General features: G+C 37.9%; 1 protein-coding gene across 13 annotated transcripts in view; it reads left to right on the forward strand.

Annotated features, from left to right (window-relative positions):
• Positions 1-22,974, forward strand: part of FRYL (FRY like transcription coactivator) — a 259,514-nt gene that overhangs the window by 112,634 nt on the left and 123,906 nt on the right. For all 13 annotated transcript variants that reach the window (XR_006816034.1, XM_045986638.1, XM_045986649.1 and 10 more), the window contains 4 exons: positions 6,325-6,524; positions 18,050-18,103; positions 21,557-21,696; positions 22,631-22,727. Coding sequence is in view for 12 of the 13 variants with exons in the window: in XM_045986574.1 (XP_045842530.1) it covers positions 6,325-6,524; positions 18,050-18,103; positions 21,557-21,696; positions 22,631-22,727 (491 nt within the window). In the remaining variant the exon portion in view is untranslated. The remainder of the gene's footprint in view (positions 1-6,324; positions 6,525-18,049; positions 18,104-21,556; positions 21,697-22,630; positions 22,728-22,974) is intronic.

Here is a 22,974-nt window from a genome sequence, read left to right on the forward strand (position 1 = left end):
ATATACAGGTTTTTATGTGGACATGTCTTTAACTCCTTTGGGTAAATACGAAGGAGCGTGGCTGCTGGGGTCATACAGTAAAAGAATGTCTGGTTTTGTTATATCTTCCAAAGTGCCTGTACCATTTTATATTTCCACCAGTGATGAGTGAGAGTTCCGGTTGCTCCACACCCTCCACCGACATTTCATGTTTACAGTGTTCTGGATTTTTGGCTATTCTAGTAGGTGTGTGGTCATACTTCATTGTCATCTTAATTTGAAGCTCCGTGAAGACCTGATGCGGAACATCATTTCATATGCTTATCTGTCATCTGTGTGCCGCCTTTGTTGAGGGATCTGTTCAGATATATGGCCCCTTTTTTTTTTTTAAATTGGATTATTTTCTTGTTGACTTTTAAAAATTCTTTATATATTTTTGGATAGCAGTCCTATCAGATATGTGTTCTCAAAGATTTTTTTCCCCAATTTGTGCCTTGTCTTTTCATTCTCTCTCTTTTTAAAAAAATATTATTTATTTATTTGGTAGGGGAGAGAGAACAAAAGCGAGCACAAGCAGGTAGAAGAGCAGAGGGAGAGGGAGAAGCAGACTCCCCGCGGAGCAGAGAGCCCGATGCGGGGCTCCATCCCAGGACCCTGGGATCATGACCTGAGCCGAAGGCAGAGGCTTAACTGACTGAGCTACCCAGGTGCCCCTTTCCTGGGACTTTAAAGTGAGTCTTGAATTCGGGTAGTGTAGGTCCTCCAGTTTTGTTCTTCTCTTTCAGTGTTGTGTTGGCTGTTCTGGGTCATTTGCTTCTCCACTTAAACTTTAGAATCAGCTTGTTGATACCAACAATACAACTTGCTGGGATAGACTTGCTTTTTCAAACTAAGAATTTTGGTTTTGCTCTCTTAATTCAGAAATATTTTGTACATTTGTTCTTGTTCCAAGGCCATTTACCTCATACTTTTTTTTTCTTGGGTGGTCATCAAAAATTTTATTGTTAGCTTGTGTAAGTAATAATAATAATAATTTTTCGGGGCACCTGGGTGGCTCAGTGGGTTAAAGCCTCTGCCTTCGGCTCAGGTCATGATCCCAGGGTCCTGGGATCGAGCCCCACATCGGGCTCTCTGCTCCGCAGGGAGCCTGCTTCCTCCTCTCTGCCTGCCTCTCTGCCTAGTGTGATTTCTCTCTGTCAAATAAATAAAATATTAATAATAATAATAATAATAATAATAATAATAATTTTTCAATAAAGTTTATTTGAGAGAGAGAGGAAGTTGGAGGAGGGGGAGAGGCAGAGATCAAGGTGAGGCTTGATCTCATAATCCATGAGATCATGACCTGAGCCAAAACCAAGAGTCAGACCCTTAAGAGACAGAGCCACCCAGGTGCCCCACCGTGAAAGTAATAATTATGATAGTAAGCAGTTGTATGGAACTTTGTTATTCTTCTGCATTTTTATACATAAACATATGTGTGTAATATGCCTGTACATATAGAATGTTGTGATGATAAAGTAGGAATTTTAATCCCTAAAGACCTGTTCTCCGAGGTAAGCCAACTGTAGGCATTTTTCAAAGACTCCACTGGGATCTTTTTGAACCACAGCTACCTGCCCCCACCCATTCCACTTTGAAATATCCCAATTGTTGAGAATCGCTCTGTATTTTGAGAGATGTTACTGTTTAGAGTACTGTGCGTAGGAATATAGTGGAAGCAAATAAAATGGACACCTGGGTGGCTCAGTTGGTTAAGTGTCTGCCTTTGGTTCACGTCATGACCCCCAGGTTCTGGGATAAAGTCCCACATTGGGCTCCTTGCTTAGTGGGGAGCCTGCTTCTCCCTCTGGCCGCCCTTCCCCCTGCTTGTATCCTCTCTGACAAATAAATAGATAAAATCTTAAAAAAAAATAAAGTAGTAAAACCAAACATATCTCACTTTAGGAGTTATATCTCTTCTCGTTTATTTGCTCTCTTTGACTGAATTTAAATTTATTTTATAAGAGTACAGGTGTCTTAAGAGAATGAAAAGGATCATTATCTTAGTAAATATGCTAAGTACAGTGCTATATAGAATAAGCTGTCCAAAAATACCATATTTATTTTTTATTTGCCCTTTATGTAAAAGAATGAATCTGCATGCGAGCTTATATTCCCATGTTTTAGTTATTTAGGTCTTGCGTTATCCTTATCAGCAGTTAAGAGTTTAGTGAATTATAGTCCAAGGATGCTTGATATTACACTGGGCTCCTACAATTTGTAATTCAATGCCTGAACTGCATTCTTAAGAGTTATACTCTAAGGGCGCCTGGGTGGCTCAGTTGGTTGGGCGTCTGCCTTCTGCTTGGGTCATGATTCCAAGGGTCCTGGGATCAAGCCCTACATTGGGCTCCTTGCTTGGAGGAGAGCCTGCTTCTCTCTCTCCCCCTCTGCCCGCTGCTCTGCTTACTTGTGTTTTGTATCTCTCTGTCAAAAAAATGAATAGAATGTTAAAAAAAAAAAAAGAATTATGCTCTAACAGGTATGTCTTCGTTCTCTCATAAGCTTACATAAAGTTTTCAAAATTTTATGATAACATATAGGGAAGTCTTAACTGTTTTACGTTACAAAACATTTAATTCAAGCAGTCAGATGATGTCAGGTTAATTTAGTTACGTGGAAACTAGTCTTTTCACCTGGTATAGAGTGATCACCCTTGTTCTTTAACTATTAGCCGAATATGAGAAAAATTCACACATCTTTACCAAAGCCGAACATTATAGTGAGATACAAAACTGGGAAGGGGGTAACCACTTTGAGAAATGTTATCTAAATTTTACTTGTTTAAAAAACATTAGTGGCCTTAAATATTGCAACTTGTTCATGTCTTTTGTCTAGTTTTCAGTTTGGGGGTGAGGGTCTTTTTCTAACTGACTTCATTAGAGCTTTGTGGATGGAGGTAAATTGATAAACTCTGTTCGTTCTATGTTGCAGATAGTCTTCTTGCCTTTTAGTTTTATTTTTTTAAGATTTTTATTTATTTATTTGTTTGACACAGAGAGAGAGGGGGATCACAAGTACGTAGAGAGAGGTGGGAAGCAGGCTCCCCACTGAGCAGAGAGCCCGAAGCGGGGCTCAATCCCAGGACCCTGAGATCATGACCTGAGCCATAGACAGAGGCTTTAACCCACTGAGCCACCCAGGGATCCCTTATTTTGTTTTTATGTACTTAACTGTCTTAACGAACTTTTGCACCTAACTCTATATGTTGAATATTTTCCCGTGCCATTCAGTATTTTTTGATGATGTCATTTCAACCGTCTGCAGAGCATTCTGCTTATTAGATTATAAAGGTAATTTACTTGGCCAGTCCTTAACATCAACGTTAGATTGCTTTGTGACCAGAAATCTCATTGAGTAGATATGTTCTGTATTATTTTTTGGTATTAATGGAGTCAACAAGCATTCAGGAAATACTAAGAAACACAATTGAAATAAATTAATTTGTTTGATTTAAAAACATTCATTTTTCATAAAAATTGGATTTTCTCAAGCTTGAGAAAATTTTTTTATTGAAAATTTTTATTTTGAAAGACAGTGCAGATATTTGGAAGAGAAATCTTTAATTAGAAGATAAGTGCAGGTTGTCCTGAAACTTTTTGGCTTTACTAGAAAATTTCTTAAAATATGCTATTTTGATGCCTAGAAAGATTAGTTTATGCTTAATTTATACTTTTTAGGAAGTATAAGATAGTAAAGGCAAATTATTTGAGAGGTCATGTTAGCTAAAGTTTTTTTTCTTTTTTGGAGAAACTGTTAAAAAAATGTTATTTAAAAAGGTTATACCTCAGGGTACCTGGGTGGCTCAGTGGGTTAAGCCTCTGCCTTTGGCTCAGGTCATGATCTCAGGGTCCTGGAATTGAGCCCCGCATCGGGGTCTCTGCTCAGCGGGGGCCTGCTTCCCCGGTCTCTCTGCCTGCACATGTGTGATCTCTCTCTCTCTCTCTCTGTCAAATAAATAAATAAAATCTTAAAAATAAATAAATAAAAAGGTTATGCCTTGTCAAAGTCTAGAATTTAAATACCAGATCTATTACAAGGCTTCTTTGGTTACATTTATTGTGAAGTTAAAGCCAGAGAAACTTTGTAACTGTTATGATCTTAATGAATCTTATTTCGACGTTTACAAATCTTAATGAAAAGAAAAGATATATTTGTTAACTATGACCTTAAGTCAAAGTTTTGAAAATGTTTTATCCTCATTTTTATGTCTAAAATGTAAATTAACCTTCTGGAAACTATCTGAGTAGTTTTTGTTGTCATTGTTGTTTACTATTTTATGATTTCCTATGGTTGTCCAACATAATATGGGTATAAAATAGAGTTCGCTTAATGATCCAAAATAATTTCTTTTAAGATCTCTATTTTTCACAATAACAGTTGTAAACAGATTCTCTCTTTTATAATACACAATGTTGGATCATGGAACAGAGTAAACAAACAGGTCATTGTTTAAAATAAATAGTGAGTACTGTGTTCAAAGGACTGTGAATTTTTGTTTTGAATTGTTCTTATATAATTTTAGTTCTAGAATACAATACATAATATATTTTGATTTGGCAGTGTTGCAAAGATATTTAGTTTTAGGTGCAAAATTAGCAATTTGTAATATTCTTTAGATTATTTTTTAATATATAAGCATCATGCATGACTAATTTTTAATTTTGGCTTTGGAGGAAAAATAAATAAAGATTATGACTAGGACATGAAGGGAGGCCAAGTATTTGGAAATTCTCTCAACAATTTTTTTTTAAATTTGCTGTTATTTTTTCTGAAGTAAAATATTTGTATTTTTGCATTACTTTCTAGAATTTTCTTGAGTTACCATGGGTCACTTTTGGTCACTTTTATTTTGGCACACTATGGTATAGTAGGGTTTGGTTTGTTTGTTTATTTGTTTTGACAGAACAGTTTATTGGTTTGGAGAGTATGTATTTAGAATAAATTTGCCCCATAGTTATGTACACATATACGGAAATTCAGCATTCGGTTCTGTTTTCACAGAGGGGTTTGCTTTGGGGACACCTTATGCAAGGGCATTACCTGGAGATCAGGTTGGGGTAGAGAAGTCCACACTTGCAGGTTTTCAGTGAATATTCTAGGCCACAGTGACGTGAGCTGAAGTTTGGGAAGGGAAGGGTCTGTGTTACGCAGCCGGCTGAAAGAGCGAGGTGACTGGATAAAGTGAAGATAGGAGGCCAAGCAGTCAAGAGAACAAAATCTGTGATGATAAGGAGCCTGTAGCAGTCGACGTCTGCTCTTTTTGTACCCCAGCTGGGGCAGGCACTGGGACATCCCTATCTGAGGTCATGGCACCACGGTCCTTTGAAAGATTGCAGTAAAAATCCTGCAAGTCATTGCCAGTTCCTTTCCTTCACCTTGATGCCAGATTCACTAACACGTAACAAATGTCAAGTCCTTTCCTTCTCTCCTGTGCCATTCCATCCTCTTGCCCTGAGCTAGTATTGTCCCATCTGGGCCTGTATAGTAGCTTCTCTGAGCACCCGTGCTGCCTTCCAGTCCATTCTCTGGAGGAGCTGGAGAGATCTTTGAAGAGAAGCAAGATCCTATCCCTCTCCAAGTTAATACTTTCCACTGAATTTTAATTTCATTTAGAATAAAATCTGATTTTCCTACAAAGTTCTAAATCCCTGTCTAATGATTTTGACCTCGTCTGAAATTGCCCGTCACCCCGGCTTCCTCCCTTGAGCTCCAACCACACTGGTCTCCTTTCTGTTTATCAAACATGCTCACTCAGTTTAGCGCTTTCTGTTCCGGGTGCTGTGCCTTGCTGCCTCTTTTTTATTATCCAGATGAGTTCAAATGTAGCTTCTTCAGTGAGGCCTTTTCCTAATCATCCTTTCCCAAATAATATCTTTCAGTGCCCTAACCAATCATGTTTCCTTTATTCCCATCTGTTTTATTTCCTTCATTGCACATCACTTTGTTTAGAATTGGTAAATTAGTACGTGTTTATTATATACCCAGTATATGCTAAGCATTGTTCTAGGCACTTGGGATTTATTGAGTGAACAAAAAAGTCAAAAGAGAATCCCAGTTTTTAGGAAATTCACATTAGGAGGGTCGAAAGAAGAACAGTACATAATAAATAACACATAACTAAATTACAGTTGGGCAGTTTGTTAGAATGTAGCAAGTGTAATAAAGAAAAATAGAGTATGATCATACGGATTGGGAGATCTGGACAGGGTTTAGGGGCAGGAAGCATATTAAATAGGGTGGTCACGGTGGGTTTCATCATTGTGTTGATCATTAGAGTTCTTTCGTTTCTTCTATTTTTAGCTTCAGCACCAGTCAGCAAAGTGAATAAGTACTGTGCTTCCTCCAACTTTCATTCCACTTTGGGGAAAAAGAATATCATCATGTCAAGCATTACGATTGACCCAGATGTCAAGCCTGGTGAATATGTCATCAAGAGCCTCTTCGCAGAATTTGCTGTTCAGGCTGAAAAGAAAATTGAAGTTGTAATGGCTGAACCCTTGGTGAGTAGAGCTGACCTATAAATCTGAAATATTTTCTTAACTTTCATATGAACCATTATAATATAAAGTTTCCAAAGGAAATAATGTACTTGAAAAAGAATTAAAGGAAACGAATCTGAAAAGGCTGCATACTGTAGAGTCCCAACTCTGTGACATTCTTAAAAAGGCCAACTTATGGAGAAGGTAAAATGACCACTGGGGACAGGAGCTGGGGGTGGAGGGATGAATAGGCAGAAGAAGGAGGATTTTTAGGGCAATAGAAATAGTCTGTGTGATACTGCAGTGTTGGACACATGTCATCATATGTTCGCCCATACCCACGGAACGTACAACGCCAAGAGTGGACCGTAATGTCAATTACCGAACTTGTATGATTACAAAGTGTCATTGTAGTTTCATCAGTAATAACAAATGTACCACTCTGGTGGGGAGACTAGGCCAGCATGGGATGGGCTATATGGGAAATCTGTACCTTCCACTCAGTTTTGCTGTGAACCTAAAACTGCTCTAAAAAAATAAAGTCTAAAAATTAAGAGATAGATTAGTAAAGTAGTGATCTAGAAAGCTGTAATGACTTCAGACTGCACCTTATTAAGTCACTGCAGGTCACCAGAGAACAAAAATGGATTTTACCAACAGGAATTGTTGAGACCAGATAAAAACATAAGGGAAAATAAAGGAAAATCTAGAATATTCTGCAAGTTGATGATATAGCAGTTGCCAAACTTATAATAAAACTGTAAACTTATTTTTAGACGTATAGTGCATGTATGAGGCAAACTTAAGTGGTCTGAGAAGCTCCATGTGATTAGAGCTTACAATAATGAGGAAGGGAGAGAAAGAATGAAAACAAATATTTGAGTCAGATTCTGAGGGACTGTGAAGGCTGTTGTGATAGATAATATAGTGCTTGGACACTCACAGGGAGAAGAGATTAAAAGCAGAGGGTAGAGGGGGCCCTGGCTGGCTCAGTGGCTACAGGATATGTCTCTTAATCTCTGGGTAGTGAGTTTGAGCTCCATGTTGGGTGTTGAGATTACTTAAAAAATACAGTCTTTAAAGGCAGAGACTACTGTTTAGCTGTTGTATATAATTCAGGCTGGAATGAAAAGAGTCTTGAATTAGGGCATTAACAGTGGAGTGGTTGAAGAAGAGAGTAGGATAATAGAATTAGTAGAACTCAACAAACAGGAATAGGTGTTTCGAGGGAAAGTGAAGGTTAAAAGTTCTTTGACATGTTAGAAGAGATGATATTAGATTGAACACGAGAATGTTACTGGGGTAGGAAAGGAGAATAAGATAATTTTTCTTGTGTGGATGATAAGCTTGAGATACTGGTAATGTAAACCACGTGGAATTACTTTATTGGTAGCTGGGAATTCTTTGTCAGTGACCAGAAATGATGACCGGAAATAGAGACTTTGGCGTCATCTCTGAGAGAGAGTGGTAAAGCCAAGAGAGCAGATGATGATCAAGAGAGAGGTAGAATGGCATTATTATTGTCAAATGATAATGGAGGGGAAGAGTACAATGAACACTGAGAGAAGTTACTGGACTTGGGAATTAAACAGCCTGAGAACAGTTTTAGTAGGGTGATACAACTTTAGGAAATAACTTTGGGAGTTCGAAGGCATTGGATCTGTGATGTGTCAAGACCACAGTGTCAGTTAAAATTAGGATGATCACCATGAAGGTGGAGGTGGGGGATGTCACCGCTGACATTTACTTACTCCCTATGCAACTGGGTTAAGGATAGGTTTTCACCAGCGATCTGAGACCCCAAGGGTTTGCTCCTTGGCTGAAGCTCAAAGTCACAGAATGGCAGAATGAGAAGTTAGGCACAGTAATGGCTTCAGAGCCTGTACACTCACTTTGCTGTACTTCCTGCCTAGGAAGGAAGTGGGGAAAGGAACAGAAGAGAGAACAGGTGATAATCTAAGAAAGGTGGAAAGTCGAAGGAGGTATTGCATTATTAAGTCCTGCTTCACCAAGAAAAGTTACAGGGCTAAGATTGCAAAGGGATGTGAATGGGTCTGCGCATGCCTGCGAGTGAGTTTCTTGCTGTCTTTAAGTAGAGAAGAAACTACTTTAAGTAGTGAAGAAAGCAACTCTGCAAAAAGAGTTTGGGGTCTGGTAAATAATGATATATAAGAGAACATTAGCCACAATGTATGTTTTAAAACGGCAGCTCACTGAATTCCATTTAAGTCATTCCACAGTTGCTTTCTGTGTACCACATTAATGATTTTGTTTTGATCGGTGCATATACATTTACAGCAGGTATATAAAGTTCCGCCTTAGAAACAAGGTTTATTACAAGGACTCGTAGTATGAATTAATGGTTATGAGGTTTGATTATCGATGTGCTTAATCTATAAAGTGTTACTTTCTTCATTGGTGGTCTGTGAATTACTCAATAGTGTGCAACAGTAGCTTGTTTAACCGACATACAGTAAGAAAGGGAACCACTTTAAAAAAAAAGAAACATTAAAAAAGTTTTTGGAATATGGTCACTAGCTGATAATACTGTATTATAAACTTCAAATTTGCTGTGAGTAGACCTTAAATGTTCTCACTCCCCCCCCCAAAAAGGTAAAAGGTAAATATGTAAAGTGATTGACATGTTAATTAACTCAATGTGTACATACATCAAATGATCATATTGTACACTTCAAACACATTATATTTATATATGTTAGTTCTATCTCAGTAAACCTGAAAAAAAGAAAAATGTTTATGAAAAATTTCGAGTTATATATAAAAGTAGAGATTATAGTGTAATGAACCCTCTAAGACCCATTGCCTGGCTTCAACAACTTTCTTTCTTTCCTTGTGTTTTTTTTTAAAGATTTTTTTTTTAAGATTTTATTTCTTTATATAAAAAAAAGAGAGAGAGAGAGCAAGTACAACGGCGGGAGGGACAGAGGGAGAGGGAGAAGCAGATCCCCGCTGAGCAGGAAGCACCTTAAGGGGCTCAATTCCAGGACCTCAAGATCATGACCTGAGCTGAAGGCAGATCTTAACTGATTGAGCCATCCAGGTGCCCCTAAGGATTTCGTTTTTTAAGTCATCTCTAATTCCCAACATTGGGCTCAAACTCACAACCCTGAAATCAAGAGTTACACCTTCCATTGTCTGAGCTCGCCAGGCACCCCTGGCTTCAGCAACTTTCAACTCGCACAGCACTTTAAAAAAACACTTCACCTATTTTATAAAATATTTATTTATTTTTTATTTTATAAAATATTTAATAAATAGCAACATGTGGTATGGTCCTATCAGCTCTCAAATATTATATATTAAAGGAAGTTTAATTTTGACATATAAAGTTCTTGAGAGTAAAAGTGTTACAAGAAAATATGGGTGAAATTACCTAATTTGAGTTTATAAAATGGTGATTTTATATCTTCCTCCTTTGTTTTTCTTCCAATGCCGTGGTCACTATCCTAGCTCAGGGTCAGCTTCACTCATAGTAGGTCATTGCAATAACCAGTAAGTAAGTGGTTTGTCACCTTTCCATTTGTCTTGCTCTCACCAGACTTTGCTTCATCTAAAACAAATATTATTACCTTTTTCCTTTAAAAATCTTGCTGACTTTTTGTTGCTGTGCAATGAATTCAAGTTCTTGGTGGGTCGTTCTGGCCTCTTCACAGTCATTACAATTTGTATAATGTCTCATGACTCTCTTACCCTGATGTCTCCTATGACACTTAACGTATCCTCTATATATTCTATTGTCCTGGTGTGTTCTTCCTTTTCTCTTGATCCAAAATGCTCTTAACTCTTCTCTATTTTAAGCCTCTACTCATCCTTCCAGACTTCCACTCATCTTTCCAGACTTCCCACATGTTCCCTCTCTTGTAGTGATCCTCTTCAACTTGTACGAATCTTCGTTTTATCATAATAATTTTTCATACTCCTAGATTCTGACATTGTCCTGTTAATTGCTTACGTGTTTATCTCCCCTGATGTGAGCTGCTCGATACCAGGAGCCAGGTCTCCTTTGCCTTTTTATAGTCCTGCCTGTGGTGGTAGATGCCAAGTAGAAGGTGAGTCGTAAAGAGTCATATTTTAACTTGACTTTAGCCTTACAGAACATCACTGTGTCATGTACCCTTTGTTCTCTAACAAAATATAATATCCTCATTCTAGCCATAGCTTTTAATAGTTCTTTTATAATAGTCTGATGCTGACTATATTTTATTCTGTAATGTAGTAGCTAATTAAAGAGACATCTGCTATGTAATCTGAGATTATAAAATTTTGTGAACAGTGGTGAGGTTTCCATCAGAAAATTGATGTTTTTAACCCACCATTGTACTTAGAAGAAACACTCCCTGCTTACTCTTCCTGACATACCAGGAAACCCCCAGTGTAATGGACTGTAGCAACCAAGACAGAGTCTGTTAAACATCCAACTCATGGTTTCAGCTCAGGTCATGAGCTCAGGGTCCTGGGAAGGAGCCCCACATTGGGCCCTGGGCACAGGGTGGAGTCTGCTTTGTCTCTCTCCTTCTGCTCCTCCCCTGCCCACCCCCCCAGAATAAATTTAAAAAATTTTTTTCAAAATTTTTAATCTAATCTTTAAAAAAGATTAGACAATGATACGTTTAATCTAACACTATGACAGTGTTGGTATTATAGCTTCAAATTTATCGTTATTTCATTTATTGTGAAATTTATTCAGTATTTTTATTTTAGTAAAAACAACCATCTAAGATGAGTCTCTTGAGTTCTTGAATGAAACTCTTCAAAGAAACTAGCATCCATGGATTGTTACATAAAAGGATACTAGCATGTCTCATAGTCGGACAGTAAGTTACATAAAAACGTAGAAGCACAGATGTGAAGGGATTTTGCTAAAAGAGTTAATCTATCACTAAAATGAGAGAACTGGCCTTCTCATTTTCATATTAGAAGCCTTAATAAAATTAGTGGAGCTTGATTTTTAGCCACAACTTCATTTTCATTTTAGGGGGAAGACTGGGGAAGAAGGCGCTCACTAATTGAAATTGCAGCGTGCAAACCACAATCCAGTACCTTAGGTCTCTTCCCCCTTCAGGAGGTGGATCAATCCTTGGTAATGATCCAGGCACGCTCTAGTTTATCTGTTAATCTTTTAGATTGCCAGTGACTAGAAAAGAAGATAAGAAAAAAGGTTTTAACCAATCGCCTGCTTATTTAGACTTCATTTGGCTTAGGCCCAGCATTTTTACAGCTCCGAAATAGCCAGTATTTTTTTTTTTTTTAGAATATTAAATACATACATGTAATTAAAAAAAAATTTTTCTCCTCATATGATCTGTTTCTTCTAAAAGTTTTGCATTCTCCTTACATGTAGCCTGTTGTAATTTGTTCTGTTTTACAACCACGGCATGAAACAGATTGGAAACCTGGGTGGATAGGCCTTTTTGACTGTGGTCTTCCTTGTGTAGTCATCTGAATGAATCATCAATGTCAGGTCTATTTCTGGGGTCTGTCCGGGTCCCTAGGGAAGGTCCTTCCAGTACCCCAGATGGCAGGCTTCAGCTGATGCCCTAGGGGTCTCGAGGGTGAAGATAACTGGGTCTGTTGGTCTTTGGTACATAGATGTTTACTTGAGCTCCCTGTCTTCAGTGTGTTACCTCGTCTTCGACTGTAGCGTCTACCAGTCAGCATTTCTGTTTTGCCCTGTCCTGAGAAGGACAACTGTTCCGTGGGTAAGGTGGAAAGACAGAGCTGGTGAAGGGAAGGAAAGGGAGGGTCTTGGTCTTCCTTAATCCTTCAACCAGCCCTCTTGTTTTTGACTTCACCTTTACCTCCACTTTCAGAGCACTGAAGTTCTCCAAATTCTCGGGAATTGCTAAGTACTGACTGGATTATCTTTCTTTCGCCCTGTGTGGCAAGCTCACCCACTTTCCCCCTGTTGTGACTCAAATGTCATCTTCTCCATGGTCCTTCTGTCTAAAATCTCACCCTGCATTCCATCCTCCTATCCTGAAGTCTGTCTAAGAGAATAGACATTTTAACTGGTTCTCTCATTAGACGTCTAGCTTCATGAGGACGGGGATTGTTTTCCATTTTGCTCATGGTTGTGTCTCTAGAGCCTAGAACTGTGTCTGGCATACCGTATACTCAGTAAATAATTCAGGTGAATGAGTGAGGGGCTGCGTGGAAAATGGACACCCAACTTTTCCCCTTGCCTACTTAGGACTCACTCTTGTTGGCTGGAATGTCTTGGTTGGGCTTTACTGTCTCTCGCATTCTCTCTACCCTTTGGTTTTATTAAGTCTTCTAAAAATCCTTTTACTGTTGTCTTGGTCGGGTTTTAGGAGAGAATGGAGGCTATGTGTATGTTAAGCCTGCCCTCTTTAATTGGAATCATTGAGATATTTCCACAAAATTGTTAACACTACCAGAATCCTTTCAGTAAATGCTCTTGCTGTCCCTGCGGCTACATGCTGCTCTTGGTACGTATATGCTACTTAAAGAATCAAGTTAGAACATAAAGATTGGGAACCTTAGAATATTCGATCTTTAGATTTTTTTTTTTCTTTTCTTGCTTTAAGATTTATATATTTATTTATTTATTTATTTATTTATTTGGGCGGGGGCATAGAGAGAGGGAGAAGAATCCCAAGCAGACTCCTCACTGAGTTTGGAGCCCACTGCTGGGCTCTGTTGTGCAATCCCGAGGTGCATGACCTGGGCTGAACTCAAGAGTTGGATGCGCAACTGACTGAGTCACCCAGGCGCCCCTCATTGTTAGTGTTTTATATTATTGTGAAATAATGACATTATAAAAAGTGGAAATAGTTGTAAATTTCATATAGAGTAAGGACTCTTACTTGCATTCTGTATCAAGATAAATACTGTCCACAGTTTGTAGTCCATCATTTTCCATGGCGGGTAGCCATCTCTGTAGCATCTGCCACCTTTTTTAAAAATTTTTTTTATTTTTAACCTTTTTTGCCGCCTTTTTTTTTTTTTTAAGCACAAATGGGAGGTTTTATATGTGTGTGTTTGTGTGTGTGTATTTCTGTACTTACATATTTTGAACAAAGTAAATTGGAGAGTATTCTGCATTAGCCTGTATAAATTTGCCTCGTTCTTTTTAATAGTTCAATATTATTTTTTTCCTTTTTTAAAAATTTAATAGTTCAATATTATTGTATTAATTTTTTAAAAGATTTTATTTATTTATTTGACAGAGTGGGAGAGAGACCACAAGTAGGCAGAGAGGCAGGCAGAGAGAGAGGGGGAAGCAGGCTCCCTGCCGAGCAGAGAGCCCTATGCAGGGCTCGATCCCAGGACCCCGAGATCATGACCTGAGCCGAAGGCAGAGGCTTAAGCCACTGAGCCATCCAGGCATCCCTGTTCAATATTATTTTGATAAAAGAATGTAACATAATGTTTTTTACTAGTCTCTATTGATAGTTTGGGAATTACCTTAATTTAGGGCTACTTTAAAAAAATATGGTAAACATTCTTGCACAAAAGGCTTTGTGTACGTGCATGAAGATAGAGAATAATTTCTATTCTTTTTTGTTGTTATAATGGGTTGCTTATGCTATAAACATTTTTCAAGGGTGTATCTTTTTAAAATGTCTTATTGGAAGACCCCCCAACTGCTTCCGCAATGATGAGGATGTCCTCAATCACCCTATGCTTAAATTGAGAGGTTAGTAGAGTTCTTGGTTACTAATTTCTATTTTGTACAGTACACTTGTTTTATGTTTTTGTACTTACGGTAACGTGAGTATCCTTTTACATTCAAAAATCATTTCTGAGTTCTTCTTATGGGAAAAATAGTCTACTTCCATTTCTTGGTTTAGGGAAAGCTCAGGGAGGATGTCAGATCTTCGAGGAAGCATGAGCTTGTTGAGAAATAAAATATGTTAATATGTAACAACATTTTGTTTCTGAAACGCTCTCTAATTGTGCTTGGCCATTACTCTAGTGTATAAACATGTTATTTGAGTAATAAACCACTTAGATCAGCAGTCCTCAAGATATCACTGAAGGCCTTTAGATTTAGAGTGTAAAAGGGGATTAAATGAGTGCAAAGAATCCACTTACTGTCTTATCTCATCTTAAATAGTTCATATGAGGATAGTAGAGGCCCTTTAGCTCACTATTTTTCAAACTTCTAGATACTTTTAGAAACGGTGTTCTATGGAACTGCTATAGGACTTTGTGTTTTACTGAAATTTTAGAGCTAATTGGTATCATATATATGGTTGTGCAGAATCATCGTGTTGGATATAAATGATGTATAGGTTGGTTTTTGAAATACAGAACTTGTTCTGCAAGATAATCACCCAAGTGCGCTTAGCCTGTGAAGGCCCAAGTACCAAGGACACGCCAAAAACCCATCCTTATTAAGAAGGTAAAATGCCCCAGAATTCAGGCACTTTCCTGATCTCATTTAAATTAGTTAGAAACAAGTTGCACTGATAGCCAGACTGGGAGTTTTTACAATTTCACTGGCAAATATACTTGCAGATGTGTTTCCATCAAGATTAGCCATGAATGCCAGAAAGTGATAGGACTCTACCAAATAAAGAAACTTCAAAATATACATATTTCTGAATTCTCATTTCTTTCAAAGAAGGATGATGTTTGTTTTTCTTTGATACATGTTTAATATGTATTTAAAATTCAATAAAAAAGCCTAATGTAGAGAAGTTTAGAAAATCATCCTAAAAATCTCAACAAAACAGCCGTCGTGTATTTGAATATAATCCTAGCCGTCTCCTGTATTCAGTAAGTAAGTTAGGTAAGGATATGTGAGGTTGCCAGTGAGGCAAGTAGGTAGGAAGATGCCCAAAAGGGATCACACTGTCTATACTATTTTAATTTAAACTAATTATAAATTTTATATATTTATATAAAATATATTATATTATATTATATTATAACATATATATATTTATATATATGTTATAAATTTTGTTTGAATTAAACAGAACAAAAGAAACAAACTAGAATGATGTAATTTCTGAATTTTCTTGAGAGATCTTTATTAAAGTTGGGGCACCTGGGTGGCTCAGTTGGTTAAGTATCTGCCTTCGGCTCAGGTCATGATCCTGGGGTCCTGGGATCGAGTCCCGCGTTGGGCTCCCTGCGTGGTGGGGAGCCTGCTTCTCCTTCTCCCTCTGCTGCTGTCCCTGCTTATGCTCGCTCTCTCTGTAAAATAAATAGATAAAATCCTTAAAAAAAAAAAAAAAGTTCTTTAAAGCTAAATGTAAAGAAATAAACAGATGTGTACATGGAGGTTTCGTGACAACTAGATTTGAAAATGAGGAAATTAAATCACTTCATAATTCATGATTTTGTTTAGTTACATTTTTTTCTCATATTTTAAAACACATCTGTTCTGTAACCATAACTTTCATGGTTGTACCGTACATTGTTCTAAAATTAAATGAATTTGCTGGATTATCACCAAGCATGAGAAACTCAAGAGCAACCCTCAAGTTTAAGAATGAGAGGAACTAATCTGCGCTCTTTGTACAAAATACAGAAAATAAAAGTAAGCTAATTGTTCAAACACAAAACAACCTGTTTTTATTACTAATGCGTGGTAAATATGTTTCTAGAGCTTTAAATGTATTTATATGTGTAATACCACCATATATGCATTTTATCCTTTTATAAGAGAAGTAAATCTGTTATTCTCTAATTTAATTAATACATTGAGAACATTTTCCCAATCTACCAGTTTAGTTATACCTGTCACTTACTGACTGTTCACTACTCCAATGTGTAGCTATAGCATGATTTTTTGACCCAAATTCCCCATTGTTGTACTTTGATGTTGCTTCTTATTTTTAACTGCTTAGTTACTGTCCCTTTATGTGCCTTTTATAAATATGGAACACATTCCTCCCCCTCACCCTGGGCATATTCTGTCTTTGGATCAAAGAGGAAATTAAATCAGAAATGATGTTTTTATTAGGATTCTCCAGAGAAACAGAACCAGTAGGGTGTGTGTGTGTGTGTGTGTGTGTGTGTGTGTGTGTGTGTGTATATAAAGATATTTATTGGAAGGCATTGGCTCACATGATCCTGGAGGCTGAGAAGTCCCCAGGTCTGCAGTGGTCAGATGGGGGATCCAGGAGAGCAGGCGGTGTGAGCTCCAGCCTGAAAGCCGGTCCAAGAAGAGCACCTGTTTCAGTTTGATATGGGAAAAGGAGTAGAGCTAGCCTGATGCTCCAGCTTAGTGTAGTCAGGCAGGAGGAGTCCATCTTACTCCAGGAAGGGTCACCATTTTGGTTTACCTCAGGCTATCAGCCTATTGGCTGAAGTCCACCCACATAAGGGAGTCTCAGTCTACTTGCTTGACTCAGTTCACCAATTCAAATGTTAATCTCATCCTAAAACATCCTCACAGGCAAACCCAGAAAAGGCTCTCACGGGGTGCCCTGTAACATAAAATTAACCATCACAGTGTCCAGTGTCCATCAAAATTTCTGTCTGTCTAGGATTTACTTTGCTCCCTCTTCTTCTTAACCCATTGCAACATAGTATCACAGCCCATTCCTTCACCCCTTTGTTTGCTACTGGGTGGAAGCCCCTTCATGTCCCAGTGTCATCCATCCATCTATCCTTCCTTCCTTCTTTCCTTCCTTCCATCCATCCATCCTTCCATCCATCCATCCTTCCATCCTTCCAGACAGGGAGAGAGTGGGGAGAGAGAGAGAATCTTGACATGAGGCCAGAGCTCATGACCCTGAGATCATGACCTGGGCCAAAATCAAGAGTGGGATGCTTAACTGACTGAGCCGCCCAGGTGCCCCGCCATGACACTCTTGTCTATACTAACTTTAGACACTGATCTGGACTGACCTCTTTTGAGTCATTTCTTCATACAAGCAAAGCAGAGTGCACACGCAGGTGAGAGGGTGGAGAGAGTTTACTATCAGTTACGTCGCCCAGGTCCACTGGTTGAAGGGTAAAGGGTCTAAGCTTTCCACAGTGAGTCCTCTGAGCCCTCTTTGGGTCACAGATGTTGCTTGCTCATAGTAGGAACTCAGTATGTGTTTTTTTCAGCAAATAAATGAACAGAACAAATGGAAAGTTAAAAAAAAAATTCCAGTACTGTTGTGTGCTGAAGGAAGACACAACACTAAATTGGAAGATTAAATTAATAGGAAGCAACCATACCGAAAGGTCACCTCATGAAAGTGTCATGTTTCACTGTCAGGACCCTCGCTCTTTCTTTATGTAGTACTCTTTTCCCTTGGCTTCTGTGATGTGCAATTTCAAATGTACAAACCCCCAACCCTCCCTTTATTCTAACTGTCCAGTTTCTTTCCCCATGTGCAAACACATATTTCTTTTTTTTTTTTAAGGTAGTCTATGTATTTTGTAGCAAGTATGTGTGTGTGTGTGTGAGAGAGAGAGAGGGAGTCTTACCTTTGTTTAAAATAAATCTAATTACAAATGAAAACAAAACCAAAACCAACTCATGAATCTGCTTTTCATATATAAGATTTCTAATATTTTGTATATATACTTTTTTTTTTTTTTTTAAACCATAGGAGAAGCCATTGTCTAGATCTCTTCAAAGAGGTGAAGATCTTCAGTTTGACCAGGTATGCCTGTTTTGGGGGATATTTTTCCTCCAAAGGAAAATGTTTATTCTAACAGCCTGGTCCAAATATATCCAATATTAAGACATTGTTTTATTTTGTTTAGTGAACGTTTATATCATTACACATTAGATTCAGTCTGAAATTGGTAGTTTGTTTTTTAACAAATAGAAGGAGTTATGAACTGTGACCTTTATATAAAGTTCATGGAATGATCTGTGAACTTGATTGGTTTCTGTCATTTTTTATTTACTATTTTAAGATTTTATTTATTTATTTGATACAGAGAGAGAGAGAGTGTAAGCAGGGGGAGTAGGAGAGGGAGAGGGAGAAGGAAGCCCCCTACTGAACAGGGACCCTGATGCAGGACTTAATCCCAGAACCCTGGGATTGTGACCTGAGCTGAAGGCAGATGCTTAATCGACTGAACTGCCCAGGCACCCCAGTTTCTGTCATTTGTCATCTGAAAACTTTTTACTTTTCTTTGGTAATCTCTTTACTGTGCCCTTTGAAATTTTCTTAAAATGTTTCCAGTTACATACCTCAATCTTTCCTTGTGTACCAATTCATAAAATTTTTACATAATAATATTTTACTTTTTTTTCTTTTTAAGAGAGGGAGAGAAAGGGGTGGGTAAGGGGCAGAGGGAGAGAGAGAATCTTAAGCAGGCTCCATGCCCAGTGTGGAGCCCGGTGTGGAGCTCTGTGTCACAGCTCTAAGATCATGACCTGAGCCAAAATCAAGAGTCAGACACTTAACCTACTGAGCCACCCCAGCGCCCCATAATATTTTACCTTTTAATGTTTTGTTTTTTTCTCTTTGGGGCTCTCAGAACCTTAAAATAGAACACTAATATCTAAAATTGAGTGCAGTATTCCTGCGATGTTAATTCTTTCCTCTTGCTGAGATTAACTGATCAAGTGTTATTTTTGTCATAATTATGTTCATTCAACAATTATTTTATTGTACATTGACTGTTTGCAAAAACCAATAACCCAGATTAGCTGTTTGTATCTAGTATTCTTGTGCTACTTTTCTCATAATTATGTATCTAGGAAACAGAAATTAATGTTCATGTTCATCTCATTGACTAGGTAAAGATGACTGGTCACAATGGTCACAATTACCTGACGGAGACTTAACAAAATATTGTGTTTCTGGACTCTAGCCCAGCTCTGAATCAGAGTTACCAAGGACAGGGCTCCAGCATCTGTATTTTACAATAGCTCCCTGGGGGATTCTGATGGATACGTCACTTAGCGAGTAGCCATTGACCTAAGAAGAAACCATAGATAGGAAGCCTAGTTTCTGTTAAAGTAACATTATGATCACTTTATATAAGGCTTACCAAATCTCAGTGTTACTACAAAAGGTTCTAATTATTACAATAATTAATTTTATTTATCTGTTACTAATATATTATTTAAAGATATTTAGATTATTTAGATCTTAAATCTACTAATGAATAAATGTATAGTCAGAATTTGAAATTATTATTGAAATTGAAAGTATTTTAAGGAATATTTCCATTTTTTAATGTAAACCACTAATAAAACTTTAAATGGTTGTACCCCATCCCTCACTTTTGGTTTTTTCCTCCCCCCACAATAAAAAGCCACGTGTGGGAGAAACTGTGTTTTTTTGTTTTTTTTTTTTTAAGATTTTATTTATTTATTTAACAGACAGAGATTACAAGTAGGCAGAGAGCCAGGCAGAGAGAGAGGGAGAAGCAGGCTTCCTGCTGAGCAGAGAGCCCAATGCAGGGCTTGATCCCAGGACCCCGAGATCATGACCTGAGCCTAAGGCAGAGGCTTTAACCCACTGAGCCACCCAGGCGCCCCTGGGAGAAACTGTTTTAATATATACTTAAAATAGTAGATGGTATTTTATTGTTCCTTCTTTAGATATTAAAAGGATTTGCTTTGAGTGATCTTTTTTATTGTTAATAAAATACAAATATGAAAAATTAGTTAAATAAAATTAGAATCTTGTTTTTACTTTAATTTTCTATATTAGAAACCATTACCTGTCAAATTATGGTTAATTATAAATAAAAGTAGGACTAGAGGAAGGCAGAGATAATGAAAAAGAGAAGAAGAGCTTATACAATCAAATAAACTGTTTTATTCTTTTCTATTTTCTTGGATGAAGTACATTTTGAAGTTACATCAATTAGGAAGATTAAAGGTTTAATTCCTAGAGGTATCAATCTGTCTTCATTAACTGACACTTTCTATAGTTCTGGACCTGAACAAGACCTTGAATATTCCTGCAACCCATCATTTTTTTTTTAAGATTTTATTTATTTATTTGACAGACACAGATCACAAGTAGGCAGAGAGGCAGGCAGAGAGAGAGAGGAGGAAGCAGGCTCCCTGCCAAGCAGAAAGCCCAATGTGGGGCTCGATCCCAGGACCCTGGGATCATGACCTGAGCCGAAGGCAGAGGCTTTAACCCACTGAGCCACCCAGGCGCCCCCCGCAACCCATCATTTTTTAGTTAAGAAAAACAAAATAAAGCATGTTTGACTGTATACTTTGAAGTATTTTACAAGCAATGATTTGCATCAGATATGGAAATTCCTATGCAGAGCGATTTTTTGCTTGAGATCCTTCAGATGAAGAGTGGCCTTAGGGACTGCTTGCTGGTGTGCCTCTTACTGCCACTGCAGGAACGCTGGGCTCACTCATGATTTGAATCTGATATTCACCTAGAATTCAGATGGTTTCCGGGATGCCTCAAATTGAACAGCATTTGTTCATCCCACTACGTTTATCTTTACGCTGTCCTCTTACATATCCTAAGCTTTAAAAGCTTGTTACAACACGTTTCCAATACGTTCGTGTGTGGGTGTCACAAATTAATAATGCAGTTATAACTCTCCATTCTGCAGTAGAGTGACACAAAGTTTACTCTCATACACTTCTCATATAAGACAGTCTTCTCCGTTCCTCATCTCTTCATTCATTCTCATGGCAATATTTCCAACCTTTTGTTCGCATGAGCATGGAGGAGGAACTGGCCGGGGGAAGGAGGCAGGTGTGGTTTTCTCACGATACGCATACCACTTCCCCCACAGGTATCCTGCTGTATAACCAGAGATGTTACTAAGGGTCATGTTTTTACACACGTGAGTAGTATATAGAGGCAGGAAAAAGGTGGACAACTTAGCCCACTTTGTTACTTGGATAAACCCCTAATTCTTATTTTTATTTTAAAGCACGTTTATTGGGGCGCCCATTCCCTCCCTCCCCAGCAGGGAGCATGCTTCCCCCCATTCCCTCCACCGCCTCCCTTTCTGCCTACTCATGATCTCTCTCTGTTAAATAAATAAATAAAATCTTTTAAAAAAAAGACATGTTTATTACATTTGAATTACTTAGTTCATCTTAGAAATATTTGAGTATGATACCTCGATGATGTGTTTTAACTTTTGGTGACATCTTATGTTTTCAGTTGATAAGCTCTATGAGCTCAGTAGCAGAGCACTGTCTCCCTTCCTTACTTCGCACCTTGTTTGACTGGTACAGACGCCAGAATGGAACTGAAGATGAATCCTATGAGTACAGGCCTAGATCCAGCACTAAGTCTAAGGGGTAAGTGGCTCATTTTCCACTCCTCTACCTAGAATTAAAACGCTTTCAATGAAGGGGGCTATAGTGTTCTCAACCAAAGGGTATTGTTTGATTGCTGAGCAAAGACATTGACTACTTTTGTTATGAAACTGATAGTGAAAGGAAAGCATAGTACATACTTAAGTGTAAATCAAGGGAAGGTACCAGTTAAGATTGATGGAACTCCATGGTACCGATCACTGGGATAGTCAAATGAATTTCAGGAGCGCCATTTCAGTAGTTCAGTGAGGACCTTTAATGGTTCTAGAAGAAGTTAAAATATTCAAAGAGGGTCCAGTTCATATGGCTTGTGAGGGGAAGCAATTGTTGTGATACAGGAGGACTGCCAAACCCTATATTATGATACCGTGAGACTCTCCCTGTTGCTCAAATCCCCAAATTTCTCTTCCCCTCCTTCAAATTTGCCAGGGAGGTGTTGGTTTTGCATAAAGCATCCATCTGGGTTCAATAGATGATCCATATTGGGTTTTAGTTGATGCCACCTGTGATTTTTCACATTAGATATGCAGAAAGTTTCCCGGCACTGTATTTTCATCAGAAAAGTTATTTATTTTGTTTCAGTTCTTAATTTAAAAAAAAATACTAATCAAATATGGAGTAATGTTAGATTTTCTAAATAAAATTTAAAGTATTTTCCTTAACTGATTCCTTTAGAATGGGTTTAATTTCTGACAGATACAGTAGCAACGTGTTTATCGATACTGTACACAATACCCAACACGAGAAAGAAAATGAGAGCATACAGACGTTGGGTAATTTAAAAACAACATGAACTGTCAGTTGCTGTAGGACACCATACATACGAGGAGCTCAGTAAATAACCAGACTGTTAACCAATAGCTATTTTAAAATGTATGGTCTTAAATGCAATCTTAATTTGGGGTTCTTGTTGCAGGGATGAACAACAACGTGAAAGAGATTATCTTCTTGAAAGGAGAGACTTAGCAGTAGATTTCATTTTTTGTTTAGTTTTAGTTGAAGTTCTAAAGCAGGTAAGAAGCTTTCTGTCTGCAGAGTTTGTGTTTCTTATTCTTATTTTGCCTTCACATTTCATTTACCTTATTTAGGGTGTTATGTCTAAAATTCTGGTCCACGTTAACTAGATTTCTACAATATAATTACACATCTCTCCGTTGCCCGGGGCTTTCATGGCCCATACCTATCACTTCCTATTCCTTTTACCTTTGCAAAATGCTGCTTAAGATAGGAGATCTTGTTAGCAATATTGAGCTGAATAGA

Source organism: Meles meles, chromosome 2 (genome assembly GCF_922984935.1).
Source record: "Meles meles chromosome 2, mMelMel3.1 paternal haplotype, whole genome shotgun sequence".
Taxonomy (NCBI): Eukaryota; Metazoa; Chordata; class Mammalia; order Carnivora; family Mustelidae; genus Meles; species Meles meles.